The sequence below is a fragment of the Hemiscyllium ocellatum genome, chromosome 33 (assembly GCF_020745735.1).
Source record: "Hemiscyllium ocellatum isolate sHemOce1 chromosome 33, sHemOce1.pat.X.cur, whole genome shotgun sequence".
Taxonomy (NCBI): Eukaryota; Metazoa; Chordata; class Chondrichthyes; order Orectolobiformes; family Hemiscylliidae; genus Hemiscyllium; species Hemiscyllium ocellatum.
The window spans coordinates 8,983,885-9,001,243 of NC_083433.1; the positions used below are offsets into that span (position 1 = coordinate 8,983,885).

General features: G+C 49.0%; 1 protein-coding gene across 1 annotated transcript in view; it reads left to right on the top strand.

Annotated features, from left to right (window-relative positions):
• Window positions 1-17,359, top strand: part of LOC132831202 (SH3 and multiple ankyrin repeat domains protein 1-like) — a 267,969-nt gene that overhangs the window by 21,720 nt on the left and 228,890 nt on the right. The window contains exons 6-8 of the mRNA XM_060849215.1: window positions 3,174-3,341; window positions 4,671-4,787; window positions 14,761-14,838. Of these exons, the coding sequence (XP_060705198.1) occupies window positions 3,174-3,341; window positions 4,671-4,787; window positions 14,761-14,838 (363 nt within the window). The remainder of the gene's footprint in view (window positions 1-3,173; window positions 3,342-4,670; window positions 4,788-14,760; window positions 14,839-17,359) is intronic.

Consider the following 17,359-nt stretch of genomic DNA (forward strand, 5'->3'; position numbering starts at 1 on the left):
AATCATAGCTAATAGGTTTTTTCAACCCCATTCTCCTGCTTTCTCCCCGTAACCTTTGATTCCTTTGACAACCAGGAACTGATCTAGCTCTGTTTTAAATGTACTCAACGACCTGCCCCTCTCTGCTGCAGAATTCTATTTGATGATCATCTCTCCCTACTCTTTAGCCCCTGTCCTCTTGCTCACTGCACCCAGGTTACCCGAAGGTATTAGGTCAGGCTAAATAAAAGCGAGGCAAGTGATAACATTGTCAATGACGCAGTCTTAGGCAGATGCACAGTCAAACACAGAACTTACTAAAACACAGCAGTGCCTTTAGGAAGTCTGCTTCAGGAGAACCTATGATCCAACTGCTGCCCGACTCACTGTCAGAAATCTTGGAATGGTGCAGAGTTGGCTGGACTAATTAAACCAATGCTTGGCTACCCCTTTCCAATTGAAAAAAGGAAATCTCACAGCCACGATTTTGAAAAGGAGCAGAGGAGTTTGGGCCAATATTAATCCGCTGACCCAGCCAACATCACGAAACAAAGAAAACAGCAGCTTTAAGTGTTTTTTTTTTAGCACACTGTGTACAGTTGCAATGTTGTGTACAGTTCTGGTCACCACACTGTCAAAAGCCCTAGCTCCCTCAACCTTTCTTCATAAGCGATGCCATCCAGTCCAGGCAGCATCCTGATAAATCTCCCCTGCACCCTCTCTAAAGCTTCCACATCCTTCCTATGATGAGGCGACCAGAACAAGTGTGATATAACCAGGGCTCTACACAGTGGAGGCTTTAGTGAAGGTACACAGGGGACAGAAGGATGTTGCCTGGTTTGGAGGCTGTTAGCTCTCAGGAGCGATTAGACAATCTCAGTTTGTTTTGTTTTCAGTTGGATGTCGGAGACTGAGGGGAACCCAGCTGAAGTTTATAAAATTGTGGGAGACATGGATAGAATGGATAGTCAGAGTCTTTTCCCCAGTTACTTTGGGACATTGTGCTAAATCTAAAAGAGTGGGCGGCACGGTGGCACAGTGGTTAGCACTGCTGCCTCACAGCGCCTGAAGACCCGGGTTCAATTCCCGACTCAGGCGACCGACTGTGTGGAGTTTGCACGTTCTCCCCGTGTCTGCGTGGGTTTCCTCCGGGTGCTCCGGTTTCCTCCCACAGTCCAAAGATGTGCGGGTCAGGTGAATTGGCCATGCTAAATTGCCCGTAGTGTTAGGTAAGGGGTAATGTAGGGGTATGGGTGGGTTTCGCTTCGGCGGGTCGGTGTGGACTTGTTGGGCCGAAGGGCCTGTTTCCACACTGTAAGTCTAAGTCTAAGTCTAAGTCTAAGTCTAAGATGTGAGAGGCAGGGTATTCACAAAGAGAGTGGTAAGTGCATTGCTATGGGAGCTGGTGGAGGCAGATACCATCGTAATGTTTAAGAACATAGAACACAGAACAGTCCAGGCCCTTTGGCCCTCGATGTTGTGACAATCTTTTATTCTACTCTAAGGTCAAACTAAGCTACATACCTTTCATTTTACTATCATCCACGTGCCTATCCAAGAGTTGTTTAAATGTTCCTAATGTCTCTGACTCTACTCCCACCGCTGGCAGTGCATTCCTCACACCAACCACTCACTGAGTAAAGAGCCTACCTCTGACATCGCCCCTAAACCTTCCTCCAATCACCTGAAAATTATGCCCCCTTGTGATGGCCATTTCTGCCCTGGGACAAAGTCTCTGTCTATCCACTTTATCTGAGCCTCCCATCATCTTGTACACCTCTATCAAGTCACCTCTCATCCTTGTTCACTCCAATGAGAAAAGCCCTACCTCCCTCAACCTTTCTTCATCAGCGATGCCATCCAGTCCAGGCAGCATCCTGATAAATCTCCCCTACACCCTCTCTAAAGCTTCCACATCCTTCCTATGATGAGGCGACCAGAACTGAACATAATATTCCAAGTGTGATATAACCAGGGCTCTACACAGCTGCAGCATAACCTCATGGCTCTTAAACTCAATCTCCCTGCTAATGAAAGTCAACAAACCATACGCCTTCTTAACAACCCGATCAAATTGGGTGGCAACTTTGCGAGATCTATGGATGTGAACTCCAAGATCCCGCTGTTCCTCCACACTGCCAAGAATCCTGTTTGACCTTCCGACCTTCCAGAATGAATCACTTCACCCATTCTGGTTGAACTCCTGAATGGCTTCTTGACAGATGCATGAATAGGCAAGGAATAGAGGCAAAAGGTTTTTAATTTCGAAAGGCATCGTGTGTTGGCACTGTCCTGGTGGGCCAAAGGGCCTGTTCCTGTGCTGTACTGATCTTTGTTCCTTGTTCTTTGTGGGATCTTGCTGTGTACAAATTAGCTGCTGCCTTTCCTACAGAGGCTGCAGGTCAGAAGTAGCTGTACAGAGCCTCATGGGATACTTTATGGTCGTGAATGATCATTCACAGAAAGCTAAGTCTGGGCGTTTGTGCATTGTACAGTCGGGGAGTCATTACAGCACAGCCGGAGGCCATTCGGTCCATTGAGTTTGTGGCTGATTCACCTCACAGCAACCTACTTTGGCCTATTCCCCGGTCTACCTCCATCTCCCTACAAAAGTTCATTCCTGCCAAATGCCCATCCCATCTCCTTTTGAAATAATTTGCACTCCCACCTCTCTCCTGGGCAGTAGGTTCACTAACTGTGTGAAAAGGTTCCTTCTCATAACCTTGTATCTATTCATTCACGGGACGTGGGTTAGGCCCAGCATTTATTGCCCGTCCCTAGTTGCCCAGTGGGCAGTTAAGAGTCAACCACATTGGAGATATATGTAGGCCAGACCAAATAAGGATGGCAGTTTCCATCTTTAAAGGATGTCAGTGAACCAGATGGGTTTTCCTGACAATCATTAGACACGTAAACCCATTTTTTATTGAATTCAAATTCCACCATTTGTCGTGGCGGGTCCCCAGAAGATTAGCTGACTCTCTGGATTCACAGTCCAGCGGTGAAACCACTGGAACCTCCCTTGGGGGAGGGCCAAGGCTTTGGGAATCCCCAAAAAGACAAAAGGACTGATCGCGGTTGGGGCAAAGTTCAATGATCAATTTTGCGGTGTCCACCCGATGAGGTTCCGGCGCGTGACCCTCCTGTTGTTTGCTTTGTGCCTGTGTTTTTTTGTTTTGGGTTTGCTGTCCTAGACTCTGCTGGAGTTAGGCGCCTCGCCGAATTACAAGGATCGCAGAGCTTTGACGCCTTTGTACCACACGGCTATCGTTGGAGGAGACACCAGCTGCTGTGAGCTGCTGCTCTACAACCGGGCGCAGATTGGCTATGCCGACGAGAACGGCTGGCAAGAGATTCACCAGGTAGGCACCCCCTCGCCCCACCCCCGTCCCACCGAATGCAAAGCAGTTTGGTTCAACCCCACCCCCCTCACCCCCTTGGACCATGGCATCCAATCCTTTGTTATTGTAGAGGATGGAACTGTTGCTGGCTGGGCCAGTACTTGTTGTCTATTCCTTGAGGAGGTCACAGGATCTTCTGGTACAGTCGGTAGTGTCCCTGTCTCTGGGCCAGAAGCTCCAGCTCTCCCTCCAGGACTTGACGATATCTAGCCAAAGTTACAAAGGGATGGTTCCATGGAATGGACAGAATATTGGTGGATGGGGTCTGAAGGAGGACTGCCCCGAAGGCGTGTGAATGAATTCTGTCTGGTGTCCTGCCCACCATATATCCTCAAAACAGACATGCGTCTGGGTTTCCTATCGCGGTGGCTCAGTGGTTAGCACTGCTGCTTCACAGCGCCAGGGACCTAGGTTCGATTCCAGCCTCAGGCGACTGTCTGTGTGGAGACTTCACATTCTCCCCGTGGGTTTCCTCCGGGTGCTCCAGTTTCCTCCCGCAGTCCAAAGATGTTGGATAAGTACGTGAATAGAAGAGACTTGGAGGCATGTAGGTCAAGCATATGGGCAGGTGGGACTAGTTTAATTTGGGATTATGTTCAGCATGGACTGGTTATACTGAAGCGTCTGGTTTGTGCTGTATGACTCTGTGTGCAGGTTTGGGTGGATTAGCCATGCCACATGACCCTGTAGTGTCCAGAAATGTGTAGTTTAGGGTGGCCATAGCACATTGCCCTGTATTGTGCAAGGATGTGTAGGTTGGGGTGGATTGGCCATACCACATTGTCTCGTAGAATCCAGGGATGTGCAGATTAGGGTGGATTGGCCATACCACATTGTCTTGTAAGAGTCCAGGAATGGGTAGGTAGGGTGGATTGGCCAAAGCACATTGCCCCATATTGTGCAAGGATGTGTAGGTTAGGGTGGATTGGCTATACCACATTGCCCTATATTGGCAAGGGGTGTGCAGGTTAGGGTGGATTGGCCATACCACATTGTCTTGTAGAGTCCAGGAATGGGTAGGTTAGGGTGGATTGGCCATAGCACGTGGCTCCGTATTGTCCCGGGATGTGCAGGTTTGGGTGGATTGGCCTGGGGAAAATGCAGAGGTGGGGTGGGGTGCTATTTGGAGGGCTGGTGCAGAGTAGTTGGGCTGAATAGCCTCTATCTTCACCATAGAAATTCTATGACCCTTCTTCAGAATTAGGAGCAACTAGAAAAAGCCTGTCCAACAGGGCCTACTGGTTTTCTATCCCTTGCCTCCCCTCCACTTTCAGTGTTTATCTCCGACAGGCTTGCCATCACGGTCATGCTCAGCACCTGGAAATTCTGTTGTTCTACGGAGCAGAAATCAACAGCCTGAATGCATCGGGAAACACAGCGCTACATCTCTGTGCTCTGTACAACAGGGTCGGTATCTGATGTGAGTTATGTTGAATGAGTTACTGTATTCTTTTTATGGGATTAATCAATGTTTACTGCCTCCAGTTTCTCTGGCCCTGTTTTACCCCTGTCATTACCACACCCCCTAGGCACCTACCTTATTTAAGAGTGTGATGTAACTGAATTTTAGGTGGTTGATACATGGACGAAGGAATGTTTGGGACTGAGTGGCAAACTGGAATCTAATGGAGGAGTTCAGGTTGGCCAGGCAAGTGTGTTTGTGTAGAATAGTAGATATCCAGGAGTGACTGCAATCCAATAGAGGTACATGGAGGCTTATATATAGAATAAAAAGACACCTGAGAATGAGTAAGTGACAGGAATCTAAGGGAGGGCTTTATAAATAGAAAGACTGACACCTTGAGTGAGGTACAGGTTGCAATCTAATGGCAGGGCTCAGGAGGTTTATATGTAGAGTAATGAATAATTGGGAGCAAGTTACAGATTGCAAATTAATCTAATGATTTGGAGGGCCTTATATATAGAACAACAGATACCTGGGAATGAGTAATAGACTGGAATCTAATGGGGATTTCGGGGTGGTTTATATATAGATTAACAGAGAATAGGGAGTTAGTTATAGACTGGAATCTAATCGAGGGGTTTAGGGGGCTTTATATATAGAATAACAGATACCCAGGAGTGAGTTATAGATGGAATCTAATTGGCGGGGGTTCAGGAGCATTTATATATAGAATAACATATATCCAGGAATGAGTTGCAGACTGGAATCTAATTGAGGGGTTCAGCATGGTTTTTATATAGAATAACAGATATCCAGGAATGAGTTACAGACTGGGATCTAATCGAAACATTCAGGATGGTTTATATATAGAATAACAGACATCCAGGAGTGAGTTACAGACTGGGATCTAATCAAAGGGTTTGTGGGGGATGGAAGGTTACTATATGGAATAACAGATAACCGGGAGTGAGTTACAGACTGGGATCTAATTGAGGGGTTCAGGGTAGTTTACATGTAGAATTACTGATACCTGGGAATGAGTCACAGTCTGGAATCTAATAGGAGGAGGGGGATGGGTGTGAGTTCACGTGCTTATATTTGGAGTACCGGATACCAGAGTGAGTTTACATGAAGTTGGTTTGGGGATTGTTAAGTTACGAGACAGTATTTGGAACATTGATTGTTTTATGCATTTCCGTTTCAACATGTAGACTTCATACAACCCCCATGCGTGCTCGCATGTCCTGTCCATGATCTACCTAAATTGCATTGAAGTTGTCATAGTGTTAAGGACTTGGATGGGAAGGGATTTTGTTGAGTGCGTTCAAGAAAACTTTCTTCTTAAGTATATGGAGGTGGGTACAATACAACATTAAAAGGCATCTGAATGTGGGTATGAATAGGAAAGGTTTAGGGCCGGCCAAATGCTGGCAAATAGGATTATATCAGTTCAGGATATCTAGTCAGCATGGACAAATTGAGAGTTGGTGAGCCTTATGTTAGCGATGGGTAAGTGGTTGGAGGGAATCCTGAGGGACAGGGTTTCCATGTATTTGGAAAGACAAGGACTGATTAGGGATAGCCAGCATGGCTTTGTGTGTGGGAGACCATGTCCCACAAACTTGATTGAGTTTTTTGAAGAGGTGACAAAGAAGATTGATGAAGTTAAAAATCACACAACACCAGGCTATAGTCCAATAGGTTTATTTGGGAGCAGCAGTTTCTGGAACATTGCTCCTTCATCAGATGGTTATGGAATATAAGATTGTAAGACACAGAATATATCGTAAACGTTCCAGTGTGATGTAACCAGGTCTTTTTCAATATATCATTTCAGTTACATCACACTAAACTTTTGCTATAAATTCTGTGTCCTATGATCTAATACTCCACAACCACCTGATGAAGGAGCAGCACTCTGAAAGCTAGTGCTTCTAAATAAACCTGTTGGACTATAACCTGGTGTTGTGTGGTTTTTAATTTTGTCCACCTCACTCCAACACCGGCACCTCCACATCAAGGTTAATGAAGGCAGATCAGTGGATATGTATCTGGACTTCAGCAAGGGTTCAATAAGGTTCCCTACAGTAGACTAGTTAGCAAGGTTAGATCACCTAGAATCCAGAAAGAGCCAGCCAATGGGATAAAAAACTGGGGACAGAGGGGGGTGGTGGAGGGTTGTTTTTCAGGCTGGAGGCTTGTGACCAGTGGAGTGCCACAAGGATCGGTGCTGGGTCCACTGTTTTTCGTCATTTATATAAATGACTTGGATGTGAATATAGGAGGTATGGTTAGTGAGTCTGCAGATGACACCAAAATAGATGGTATAGTAGATACTGAAGAGGGTTACCTCAGAGTACAAGGTAACCTTAATAGCTGGGCCAATGGGCCAAGGAGTGGCAGATGGAGTTTAATTTAGATAAATACGAGGTGTTGCGTTTTGGAAAGCCAAACCAGGGCCGGACTTAAACACTTAATGGTCGGGCCCTGGGGAGTGTTCTGGATCAGTGGTGCTGGAAGAGCACAGCAGTTCAGGCAGCATCCAACAAGCAGCGAAATCGACGTTTCGGGAAGGGCTTTTGCCCGAAACGTCGATTTCGCTGCTCTTTGGATGCTGCCTGAACTGCTGTGTTCTTCCAGCACCACTGGTCCAGAATCTGGTTTCCAGCATCTGCAGTCATTGTTTTTACCTGGGGAGTGTAACTGAACAAAGAGGGTGCAGGTTCATAGTTCCTTGAAAGTGGAGTCGCAGGTAGACGGGGAGGTTAAGAAGGCGTTTGGTATGCTTGCCTTCATTTCGGATACTGTGTATAATTCTGGTCTCCCTGCTATAGGAAAGATGTTATGAAACTTGAAAGGATGCAGCAAGGATTTATGAGGATGTCACCAGGGTTGGAGGGCTTGAGGTTTAGGGAGAGGCTGAATAGGCTGGAGCTGGGCATGGGTTCAGGGTGAGAGGGGAAAGATGTAAAAGGGATCTGAGGGGTAAAGGTTTTACGCAGAGGGTGGTGCGTGTATGGAACGAGCTGCCAGAGGAAGTGGTGGAGGCTGGTACAATTACAACATTTAAAAGGCATCTGGAAAGGTACATGATTAGGAGGGGTTTAGGGAGATGTGAGCCAAGTGTTGGCAAATGGGACTAGGTCAGATTGGGATGGATGAGTTGGACTGAAGGGTCTGTTTCCGTGCTGAGTGACTCTGTAACAGAAATGGGCCACTCAGCCCACCTGGTCAATACTGGTCCAGCTGGTCCACATAGACTTGCACCAACCTCTCTAGCAGCATAACCTTCTGTTCCTTTCTCTCTCATGTACCCCTCTAGCTTCCCCTTTAAGGTATCTAACCTGCTTTCCTCCATTACACTGTATGGTACTGTGTACTGTGTACTGTGTCTGACAGTGTGGATGAAGCTCTGCAATGAGTCTTTAATTGAGAACAAGTTACCTTTCAAATTTTCCTTTCAAATGGGGAAGTTTAACTGAGATGTTTAACACAGGGAATAGTGGAGTAGGTCGGGTGAAGCTCTTTCTATCGATAGGAGGCCCGGTAACCGGGGGCGACACAGGTTTTGTGGTAACATGTCAATGTGAGGAGCCATTTTGTTATTAGCTCAGTGCGTTGGTGTGACCCAGTGCCTGAGAAGGTGGTGGAAGACTTTCCAAAAGCAACTTTCAAATGCTGGAGAAATACCGAAAACGAAAGTAAATGTTTGACTGGCTATTGGGAGAAGAGATGGGAGTGGGACTGTGGACAGTTGTTGTAAAGACTGGCCACGTAGGTTAGCGTGTAGGAGTAACAGACGGTGAAAAAAGCAAATGATATATTGGCCTTCATAGTGCAACCAAGTAACTTACCTCCTGACTCCCCAAAGCATATCCACCATCTACAGGGCACAAGTCAGGAGTGTGATGGAGTGCTCCCCATTGTCTGGGTGGATGCAGCCCCAACAACACTCAAGAAGCTTGACTCCATTCAGGACAAAGCTGCTCCCTTGACTGGCACCACATCCATTCCCTCCACCACTGACGCTCAGTGGCATCAGTGTGTACCATTCACAAGACGCAATTGACCAAAGATCCTCAGACAGCACCTTCCAAACCCACGGCCACTTCCATCTAGAAGGACAAGGGCAGCAGATACATGGGAACATCACCCCCTTGCAAGTTCTCCTCCAAGCCACTCACCGTCCTGACGTGTAAATATATCACTGTTCCTTCACTGTTGCTGGGTCAAATCCTGAGGGTTTTGGGGATCAACCCACAGCAGATGGACTGCAGTGGTTGAAGATGCAGCTCACCCCCACCTTCTCAGGGGGCAATTAGGGACAGGCAATAAATGCTGGCCCAGTCAGCTACACCCACATCCACAAAGTGGATACGTTAAATAAAAAGGCATGTCCTGTGTTTAAGGCAAGTAATCAGTGGTTAAGATTAAGGTTAAGGTTAAGGTTGTGTGACAGGTTTTGGACGGTTGGATGTCAGACACAATTATTCCAATTCTGACTGGGGTTTTGAGTGACCCATTTTGACTGACAAATGAAGAGAGACTTGATCAGTTAGGATTACACTCACCGGAGTTTAGAAAAATGAGAGAGGATCCCATAGAAACCTATAAGTTTCTGACAGGACCAGACCGGGTAAGCATAGAAAGGACATTCCTGATGAGGTGTCCAGGAGCAGGGACCACGGTCTAAGGATACAGCCTGGGCCATTTTGGACTGAGATGAGGAGAAATGTGTTCACCCAGAGAATGGGGAGCCTGAGGAATTCTTTGCAAAAGGATAGTGGTTGAAGCCGAAACCTTTGATTGTTTTCAAGAAGAAGTTAGACATAGTTTTTAGGGCTAAAGGGGTCAAAGGGTTATGGGGGGTTATGAGTTGGATGATCAGCCATGATAGTATGGAATGGTGGAGCAGGCTGAAAGGACGGAATGGTCTCCTCCAGCTGCTGTATTTCTGTGTTTTTATGACCCACTTGACTGAGTAAACCCTTCGACAGGCTCCTACGATTCCGCTAACTCATTGCTGGCTTGCCGCAGAGCCTGGAGTTTGAGCTGCTGTTCCCAACAAACTGGGGCCGCGTTCTGAGGGAACTCCGATCCGGGACAGATTTTCTTCATTCACCTCATCCCCACCCCCTCACAGTCCGTCCCATGAATGTGATTCTCCCCACCCTCCCCCAGGGGGGAGGTTTGCAAAACTCGCCAACCAGTCCCCTCTCTCTCCTGGGGGAGTCGACTCTGGAGAGGTCAGTTGGACCCAGTCCAAGACACAGCAGCCCCACGTAGTCAGCATCCCGTCCACTCCCCTCAACGTCCACTCCGTCCAGCACCAGTACACACGGGCAGCACTGTGGCTCAGTGGTTAGCACTGCTGCCTCACAGCTCCAGGGTCCCAGGTTCAATTCCAGCTTCAGGCGACTGTCTGTGTGGGGTTTGCATGTTCTCCCTGAGTCTGTGTGGGTTTCCTCTGGGTGCTCCGGTTTCCTCCCACAATCCAGAGATCTGCAGGTTAGGGTGAATTGGCCGTGTGAAATTGCCCAGAGTGTTAGGTGCATTAGTTGGGGAATGGGTCTGGGTGGGATACTCTTTGGAGGGTCAGTGTGGACTTGTTGGGCCTAAGGGCCTGTTTCCACACTGTAGGGATTCAGTGGAAGATGCACTGCAGCAACTCACCAGGGCATGTTTAACAGCATCTCCCAGACTAGGGACCACTTCCTTACTTGGGGATGTTGGGGATAGCAGAGCACTGGGGTAGGAGAGGCTGAGAGTGGGAGCCTGCAGATGGTGGAGATTGGGGGCTGGTTGAGGACAGGTCCTAGATGGCCTGTGATGCACCCTGTAGTGGAATGTCTGCATGACATATACACAAAGGCAGGAGACAGTGACCACCCAAAGACAACAGAGTGACAGGGTGGGGGGTGAGGTTGCTATCAGGGCAGAGCTGAGGGTGCAGCGCAGGAGGCTGGTGGAGGGTTAGAGCACAGCTCTTGGTAAAACCACAGCACGGATGGGATATTTGAGACGTCGCACCAATCTGCCTGACCCCGGGCTGGAGGAGGATTCCTGCAGAAGCGGCTCAGAATTGAATAGGTCACACAAGGTCAACACAATTTAAACACTGGAGCTTCATCATTGCATCCAAAGCTGTAACTGTTCACAGCTGAACATTTGTTAAACATCTAAAACATCTTGTAATGTCTGCGTAACATCTCTAAGTCCCCACTCTCTGTCTCACTCACTGATTTTACTGTTTGAATCCAGTTTCTGTCTCCTTTTCTCCCCCACCTCTCTCTCCCCCCACATCTCCCCCCTCACCTCTCTCCCCCCACATCTCTCTCCCACCTCTCTCTCCCCACCTCTCTCTCCCCCACCTCTCTCTCTCCCCAACTCTCTCTCCCCCAACTCTCTCTCTCTCCCCCACTCTCTCTCCCCCCTCTCTCTCTCCCACCTCTCTCTCCCCCACCTCTCTCTCTCCCCCACTCTCTCTCCCCCACCTCTCTCTCTCCCCCACCTCTCTCTCCCCCCACATCTCTCTCCCACCTCTCTCTCTCCCCCTCTCTCTCCCCCACCTCTCTCTCTCCCCAACTCTCTCTCCCCCACCTCTCTCTCTCCCCCACCTCTCTCTCCCCCCACCTGTCTCTCCCCCACCTCTCTCTCTCCCCCACCTCTCTCTCTCCCCCACCTCTCTCTCTCCCCCACCTCTCTCTCCCCCACCTCTCTCTCTCCCCCACCTCCCCCCCCACCTGTCTCTCCCCTACCTCTCTCTCCCCCACCTCTCTCTTCCCCCCCCTCACTCGCCCACCTCTCTCCACCCCACCTCTCTCTCCCCAACTCTCTTTTCTCCCTCTCACTCACTCACCTCTCTCTCCCCACCTCTCTCTCCCCAACTCTCTCTTCCCCCTCTCACTTGCCCACCTCTCTACCCCATCTCTCTCCCTCAACTCTCTCCCTCCCACCCCGCCTCTCTCCCCCCCTCACTCGCCCACCTCTCTCCCCCCACCTCTATCTCGCCCAACTCTATCTCTTCCAACTCTCTCTTCTCCCTCTCACTCGCTCACCTCTCTCTCTCCCCACCTCTCTCCCCTACCTCTCTCCTCCAACTCTCTCTTCCCCCTCTCATCCGCCCACTTCTCTCTCCCCAACCTCTCTCCCCCCCCACCTCTCTCTCCTCCAACCCTCTCTTCCCCCCTCACTCGCTCACCTCTCTCTCCCCCCACCTCTCTCTCCACCAACCTCTATCTCCCCCACCTCTATCTCCGCCACCTCTATCTCCCCCACCTCTCTCTCCCCCAACTCTCTCTTCCCCAACTCTCTCTTCCCCCTCTCACTCGCCCACCTCTCACTCTCCCACCTCTCTCTCTACCCCCACCTCTCTCTCCTCCAACTCTCTCTTCCCTCCTCACTCGCCCACCTCTCTCCACCCCACCTCTCTCTCCCCAACTCTGTTTTCTCCCACTCACTCACCCACCTCTCTCCCCCCACCTCTCTCTCCCCCAACTCTCTCTTCCCCCTCTCAGTCGCCCACCTCTCTACCCCATCTCTCTCCCTCAACTCTCTCCCTCCCACCCCACCACTCTCCCCCCTCTCACTCGTCCACCTCTCTCCCCCACCTCTATCTCCCCCAACTCTATCTCCCCCACCTCTCTCTCCCCCAACTCCCTCTTCCCCCTCTCACCCCCCCCCACATCTCTCTCCTCCAACTCTCTCTTCCTCCTCTCACTCACCCACTTCTCCCTCCCCCACCTCTCTCCCTCAACTCTCTCCCCCCACCCCACCCCACCTCTCTCCCCCCTGTAACACCATGTTTGTTGCCCTCCATTGCTCATGTAATGAGTGTCTCTCTCTGCCATCTCTCTCTCTCTCTCTCGTTCTGGATCTCTCAGGCAATACTGTGCAAACCTGCCCCCTTTGGGTTAGGATGTTAATCCAAGGCTCCTCCATTGCTTTCTTGGTTAATAATACATTGAATGACCCCTATGGAGTCTTGGCCAATTTTTAGCCCTCAGTCGGTGCCATTAAAGCAGAGTACCTGCTGATTGGCACATTTCTGTGTGGAAGCTTGCTGGATACAGTTTGGTTTTCCTACATTGTAAATCCCCATCCCTCTATTCACTTGTTTTTTTTTCTCTCTCTCTGTTCTGCATCTTGCTGTCTCCATTTTCTCCCCTGTTTCTTTCTGTTTTCATCTCCCCCTGTTTACTCTCTGTACCTCTTCACCTCCTTTTTCACATACATACTCATAAACACATACACGCAATGCACTCACAAACACACACGCATGCGCATGCACTCACATACACGCGCACACACTCACACACACACACAATGCACTCACAAACACACTCACACACACTTACTCACAAACACATGCACGCACTCACACGCGCACGCACACACAATGCACTCACAAACACACACGCACTCACACACAGACATGCACTCATAAACACATGCTCTCACACACATGCTCTTACACACACACACATGCATTCACGTTCACTCGCGCTTTCCCAAACACACTCACATCCACTCTCTCTCAGACACATACACACACACAGATACAGACACACACACAGAGACACAAACACAGATACAGACAAACACTCAGAGACACAAACCCAGATACAAACACACACACCACACACACACACATACACAGACACACAAACACACACAGACACAAACACAGATACACACACATACACACACACACTGCACATACCACACACACACACACACCACACATACCACACACACACACTCGCACACGCACGCACACACACACACACACATACACACACACACACACAGACAGGAGAGAGAGGGTCAATGTGAGCTGGAAGTTGATGCAAATACACATTGCAAAACCAATGAGAGACACAAGGACATAGAAGGTGGCAAGAAAGGGAGTGAGGGATGTGAGTGATTTAGAAAAGGATGGCATCAGAGGTTGTTCTGAGCAAGTTTAGCCTCCCCTCATTGTTGACATGTCCCTGTCTGTCCACCTGTTTTGGCACCTCACTGCAGCTATCTGCTTCTGTCTGTATGTCTCTGTGACAGGCTATGTGTATTGCTGTCCAGGTACCTGTAAGTCACTGGTTTCCTGTCTTGTTAATCTGTGTGAGAGTGCTGGCTTGCTGGTTTTGTCTGTCTGTTTTTGTGTTATGTGTTTCTTCATCAGACCTGTCTGTGCCCCTGTCTTTGGCTCCTCTATCTGTCTGCTCACTGTTTTTTCGTTTTGTTGGTTTGTATGTGTGGATGTGTGTGTATATCATGTGTTAATGTACATGTGTGTTCACATGTGTGTGCCTTTGTGTGTGCGTGTGTACCTGTCTGTGTACATTTGATTCAATGTGCCTGTGTACATATGTGTGTGTGTGTGTGTGTGTGTGTTTCTGTGTGTGTGTGTGTCTGTATCTCTGTGTGTCAGACTGTGTGCCAGTGTTAGGGTACGTGCATGTATGTGTGAGTGCTTGTGAGCGTGTGTATGTGTGTGTGAGAGTGCACGTGAGCATGTGCCTGTGAGTGTGGCTGTCAATGTGTGAGAGTGTCTGTGTGTATGTGTGTGTGTGTGGGAGACTCAGTATGTCAGTGTGTGTGTGAATGCTGGTGTGTATGTACCTGTGGGTGTGTCTGTGTGTGTTTCAGTGTATGTGAATGTCTGTGTGTTTGTCTGTGTGTGTTTGTGTTTGTGTGTGTGTGCCTATGTGTGTTTGTATGTGTCTCAGTGTATGTGAATGTGTGTGTGTGTCTATGTGTGTGTTTGTGTGTCTCAGTGTGTGTGAATGTTTGTGTGTGTGTACCTGTGTGTGTGCGTGTCTCAGCGTGTGAATGTTAGTGTGTGTGTGCCTGTGTGTGTGTGTCAGTGTGTGTGTGTCAGTGTGTGTGAATGTCAGTGTGTGTGTGTGTGTGTGTGTGTCTCTCCCCCTACCTGTCCTTCTCTCTATTAATTGCTGTGCTCCTCTCCCTCCACAGGACAGCTGCACTCGGGTTCTGCTGTACCGTGGAGCTAATAAAGATATGAAGAACAACAATCAACAGACGTCCTTCCAGGTGAGTGTGGCTCTTGTCTTGGGCCTTTTGAGTGTGCACTCGCCGATATTCCATCCCCTCGGCAAGTGTGAGAATGTAGAGGCAGTGAGGGGGCTGTCGGATACACCATGTGTAACCCTGTGAGTGCTGTGTTCTACCAGTACTGATCCCTGGAGAGTTTCTCTCTGACAATGTCTGTCCTCTGGGCTAAGAGTACCGGTCAGTTCTACTCTCAAGGCCAAACTGCTGGGGCTACACCATGGTGCCTGCCAGCAGAATGGTCATTTCTCCTGGCATTTACACACCGAGCAACATATTTAATTTTCTTCTTCCTGCTGATCCCGAGTTTGAAATGCCTTTGGGGTGGGCGTAATGGATTTGAGGTTACAGTCAGAGAGACCATGATCATGTGGAATGGCGGTGAAGTCTCCTGGGGCTGAATGTCCTGATTTGAATGTTCTTTAATGATTGCTGTGAGTGATGAACGCAGCAGTGCTCCTGCGTTTCTTTCCACGACCTAGATCGATGTGAAAGTGGGTTAGCAAGGCCGGTGAAGTTTACATTCACTCACTGTTCGTGCTGTCCTTGGAGTTGGAGATAGTAAAATGATGCGACTCTATTTTGAGCTCTCATCCCCTGGGTCTAGCAGGCCTAGTTTCTGAGGAGAGGCAGAGTTTGGGAAATGTTTGACTCACCGGAGATTGCAACCTCTACCATGCTGTTACTCAGCGAAGCTGAGTTTCCTACATCGTCATCCACTTCACCCCAGTCTGTGCCAGGATCCTGTCTTCAGGACCCTGAGATTCTACCCCCGTCTCTTGGACCTTCCTTCTCTCTTTCAGGGACTTTCTTGCTTCAGTACAATCTGTTTCGATCAAACCTTGAGGTAACTCCTCTGCCGAAACAAGGCTGCCGTGTTCATCCTTCACCTTTGGCCTACATCCATCTAGGTATTTCTCCCTGTGGCTAAGAAATGTCCATCAGCTGCCAGCTGGGTGTTTTTTTTCCTGTGACATTAAACCATCCTGCTTCACTTGAGGTCTCTTCCATCATCAAATTCTGTGGGTTTGACCCCCATTTCAAAAAAGCAGCCATTTCCTGGATTGATCCATGATGGGGCATGAGCTCTGTAGGTGAGGCCTAACATTTATTCCCTTCAAATAGCCCAGCAAGGACTTGGCTTCCGGAAGGGCTGCAAGTCCCTGAAATCCAGTTACTTTCCCAGCACCAGGCTCCCCCATTTTTTTTCCCTCATCATGGGAGGAGGCGAAAAGGTGTGTTTGATGGTTGCTGAGGTAACGCACAGTGTGAGTGCACGATGCCACACTCCCAGAAGCCTACAGGCACTTCCCTCAAATGAGAGAGTGTGAGAGAGAGAGAGATGAGGCTCAGCGAGGGCCAACGTGCCTCAAGTCTGAGATTGAGGAGTTTAGGGTGAGCCTGACCCCAGGGCAGGAGATGAACCACACACGCTGTCAGTGTTGCTCTGCATCACAAATCGGTCGTTCAGCCAACCGAGCCAACCAAAATGAGGCAACAGGCTTACAGTCATATACAGCATGGACACAGACCCTTCGGCCCAACCCATCCATGCCAACCAGATATCCTAAATTTATTTAGTCCCATTCGCCAGCATTTGGCCCATGTCCCTCCAAATCCTTCCTATTCATGTATCAGTCCAGATATCTTTTAAATGTTGTCATTGTACCAGCCTCCACCACTTCCTCTGGCAGCTCATTCCACATACATACCGCCCTCTGCATGAAGACATTGCCTCTCAGGACTCTTTTAAATCTTTCCCCTCTCACCCTAAACCTATGCCCTTTAGTTTTGGACTCCCCTGGGGAAAAGGCCTTGACTGTTCAACCTATCCATACCCCTCATGAGTTTATAAACCTCTATAAGGTCACCCCCTCAGCCTCCGATGTTCCAGGTAAAACAGCCCCAGCCTAGCACCCTAGAGTCCTACAGAGCATCTTCGACCCAGCCCTGCTGCATGCCGAACTGAACTAGTCCCATTTGCTTGCATTTGATGCATAAACCTTTCCAATCCATGGACCCGCCCAAATGTCTTTTAAATGTTGGAATTGTACCCACTCACCTGATCAGGGGCTTTGAGACTGGTGTGTCCAACTGACTGGCAACATCTGGCTTCTCAGGACCTAGTCCAGACAGAATTCCACCGTGTGGAGGCAGGTTCATATTTCGTTTCTTGCTGGGGTGGGGTTTTGCGGTGGGAAGGGGTAAGAGGCTAAAGGGCAGATTGAAAGTAAGAGGAGCCATTTGGCTTTCACACATCACCTTCTATGTGTTCAATCAGTCTGGGGCAATGATAGACACTCTCCACCTGGAGAGGGCTCAGCAGAGGTTTACCAGGATGTTGCCGGGTATGGAAGGTTTGACCTATGAAGTAAGGCCGGATAGACTGGGACTTTTCTCACTGACGCGTAGGAGGTTGAGAGGCGACCTGATAGCAGTTTATAAAATGATGAGAGGTATGGTAGCCGTTGTTTCCCGAGGATGGGGGATTTCAAGACGGTGG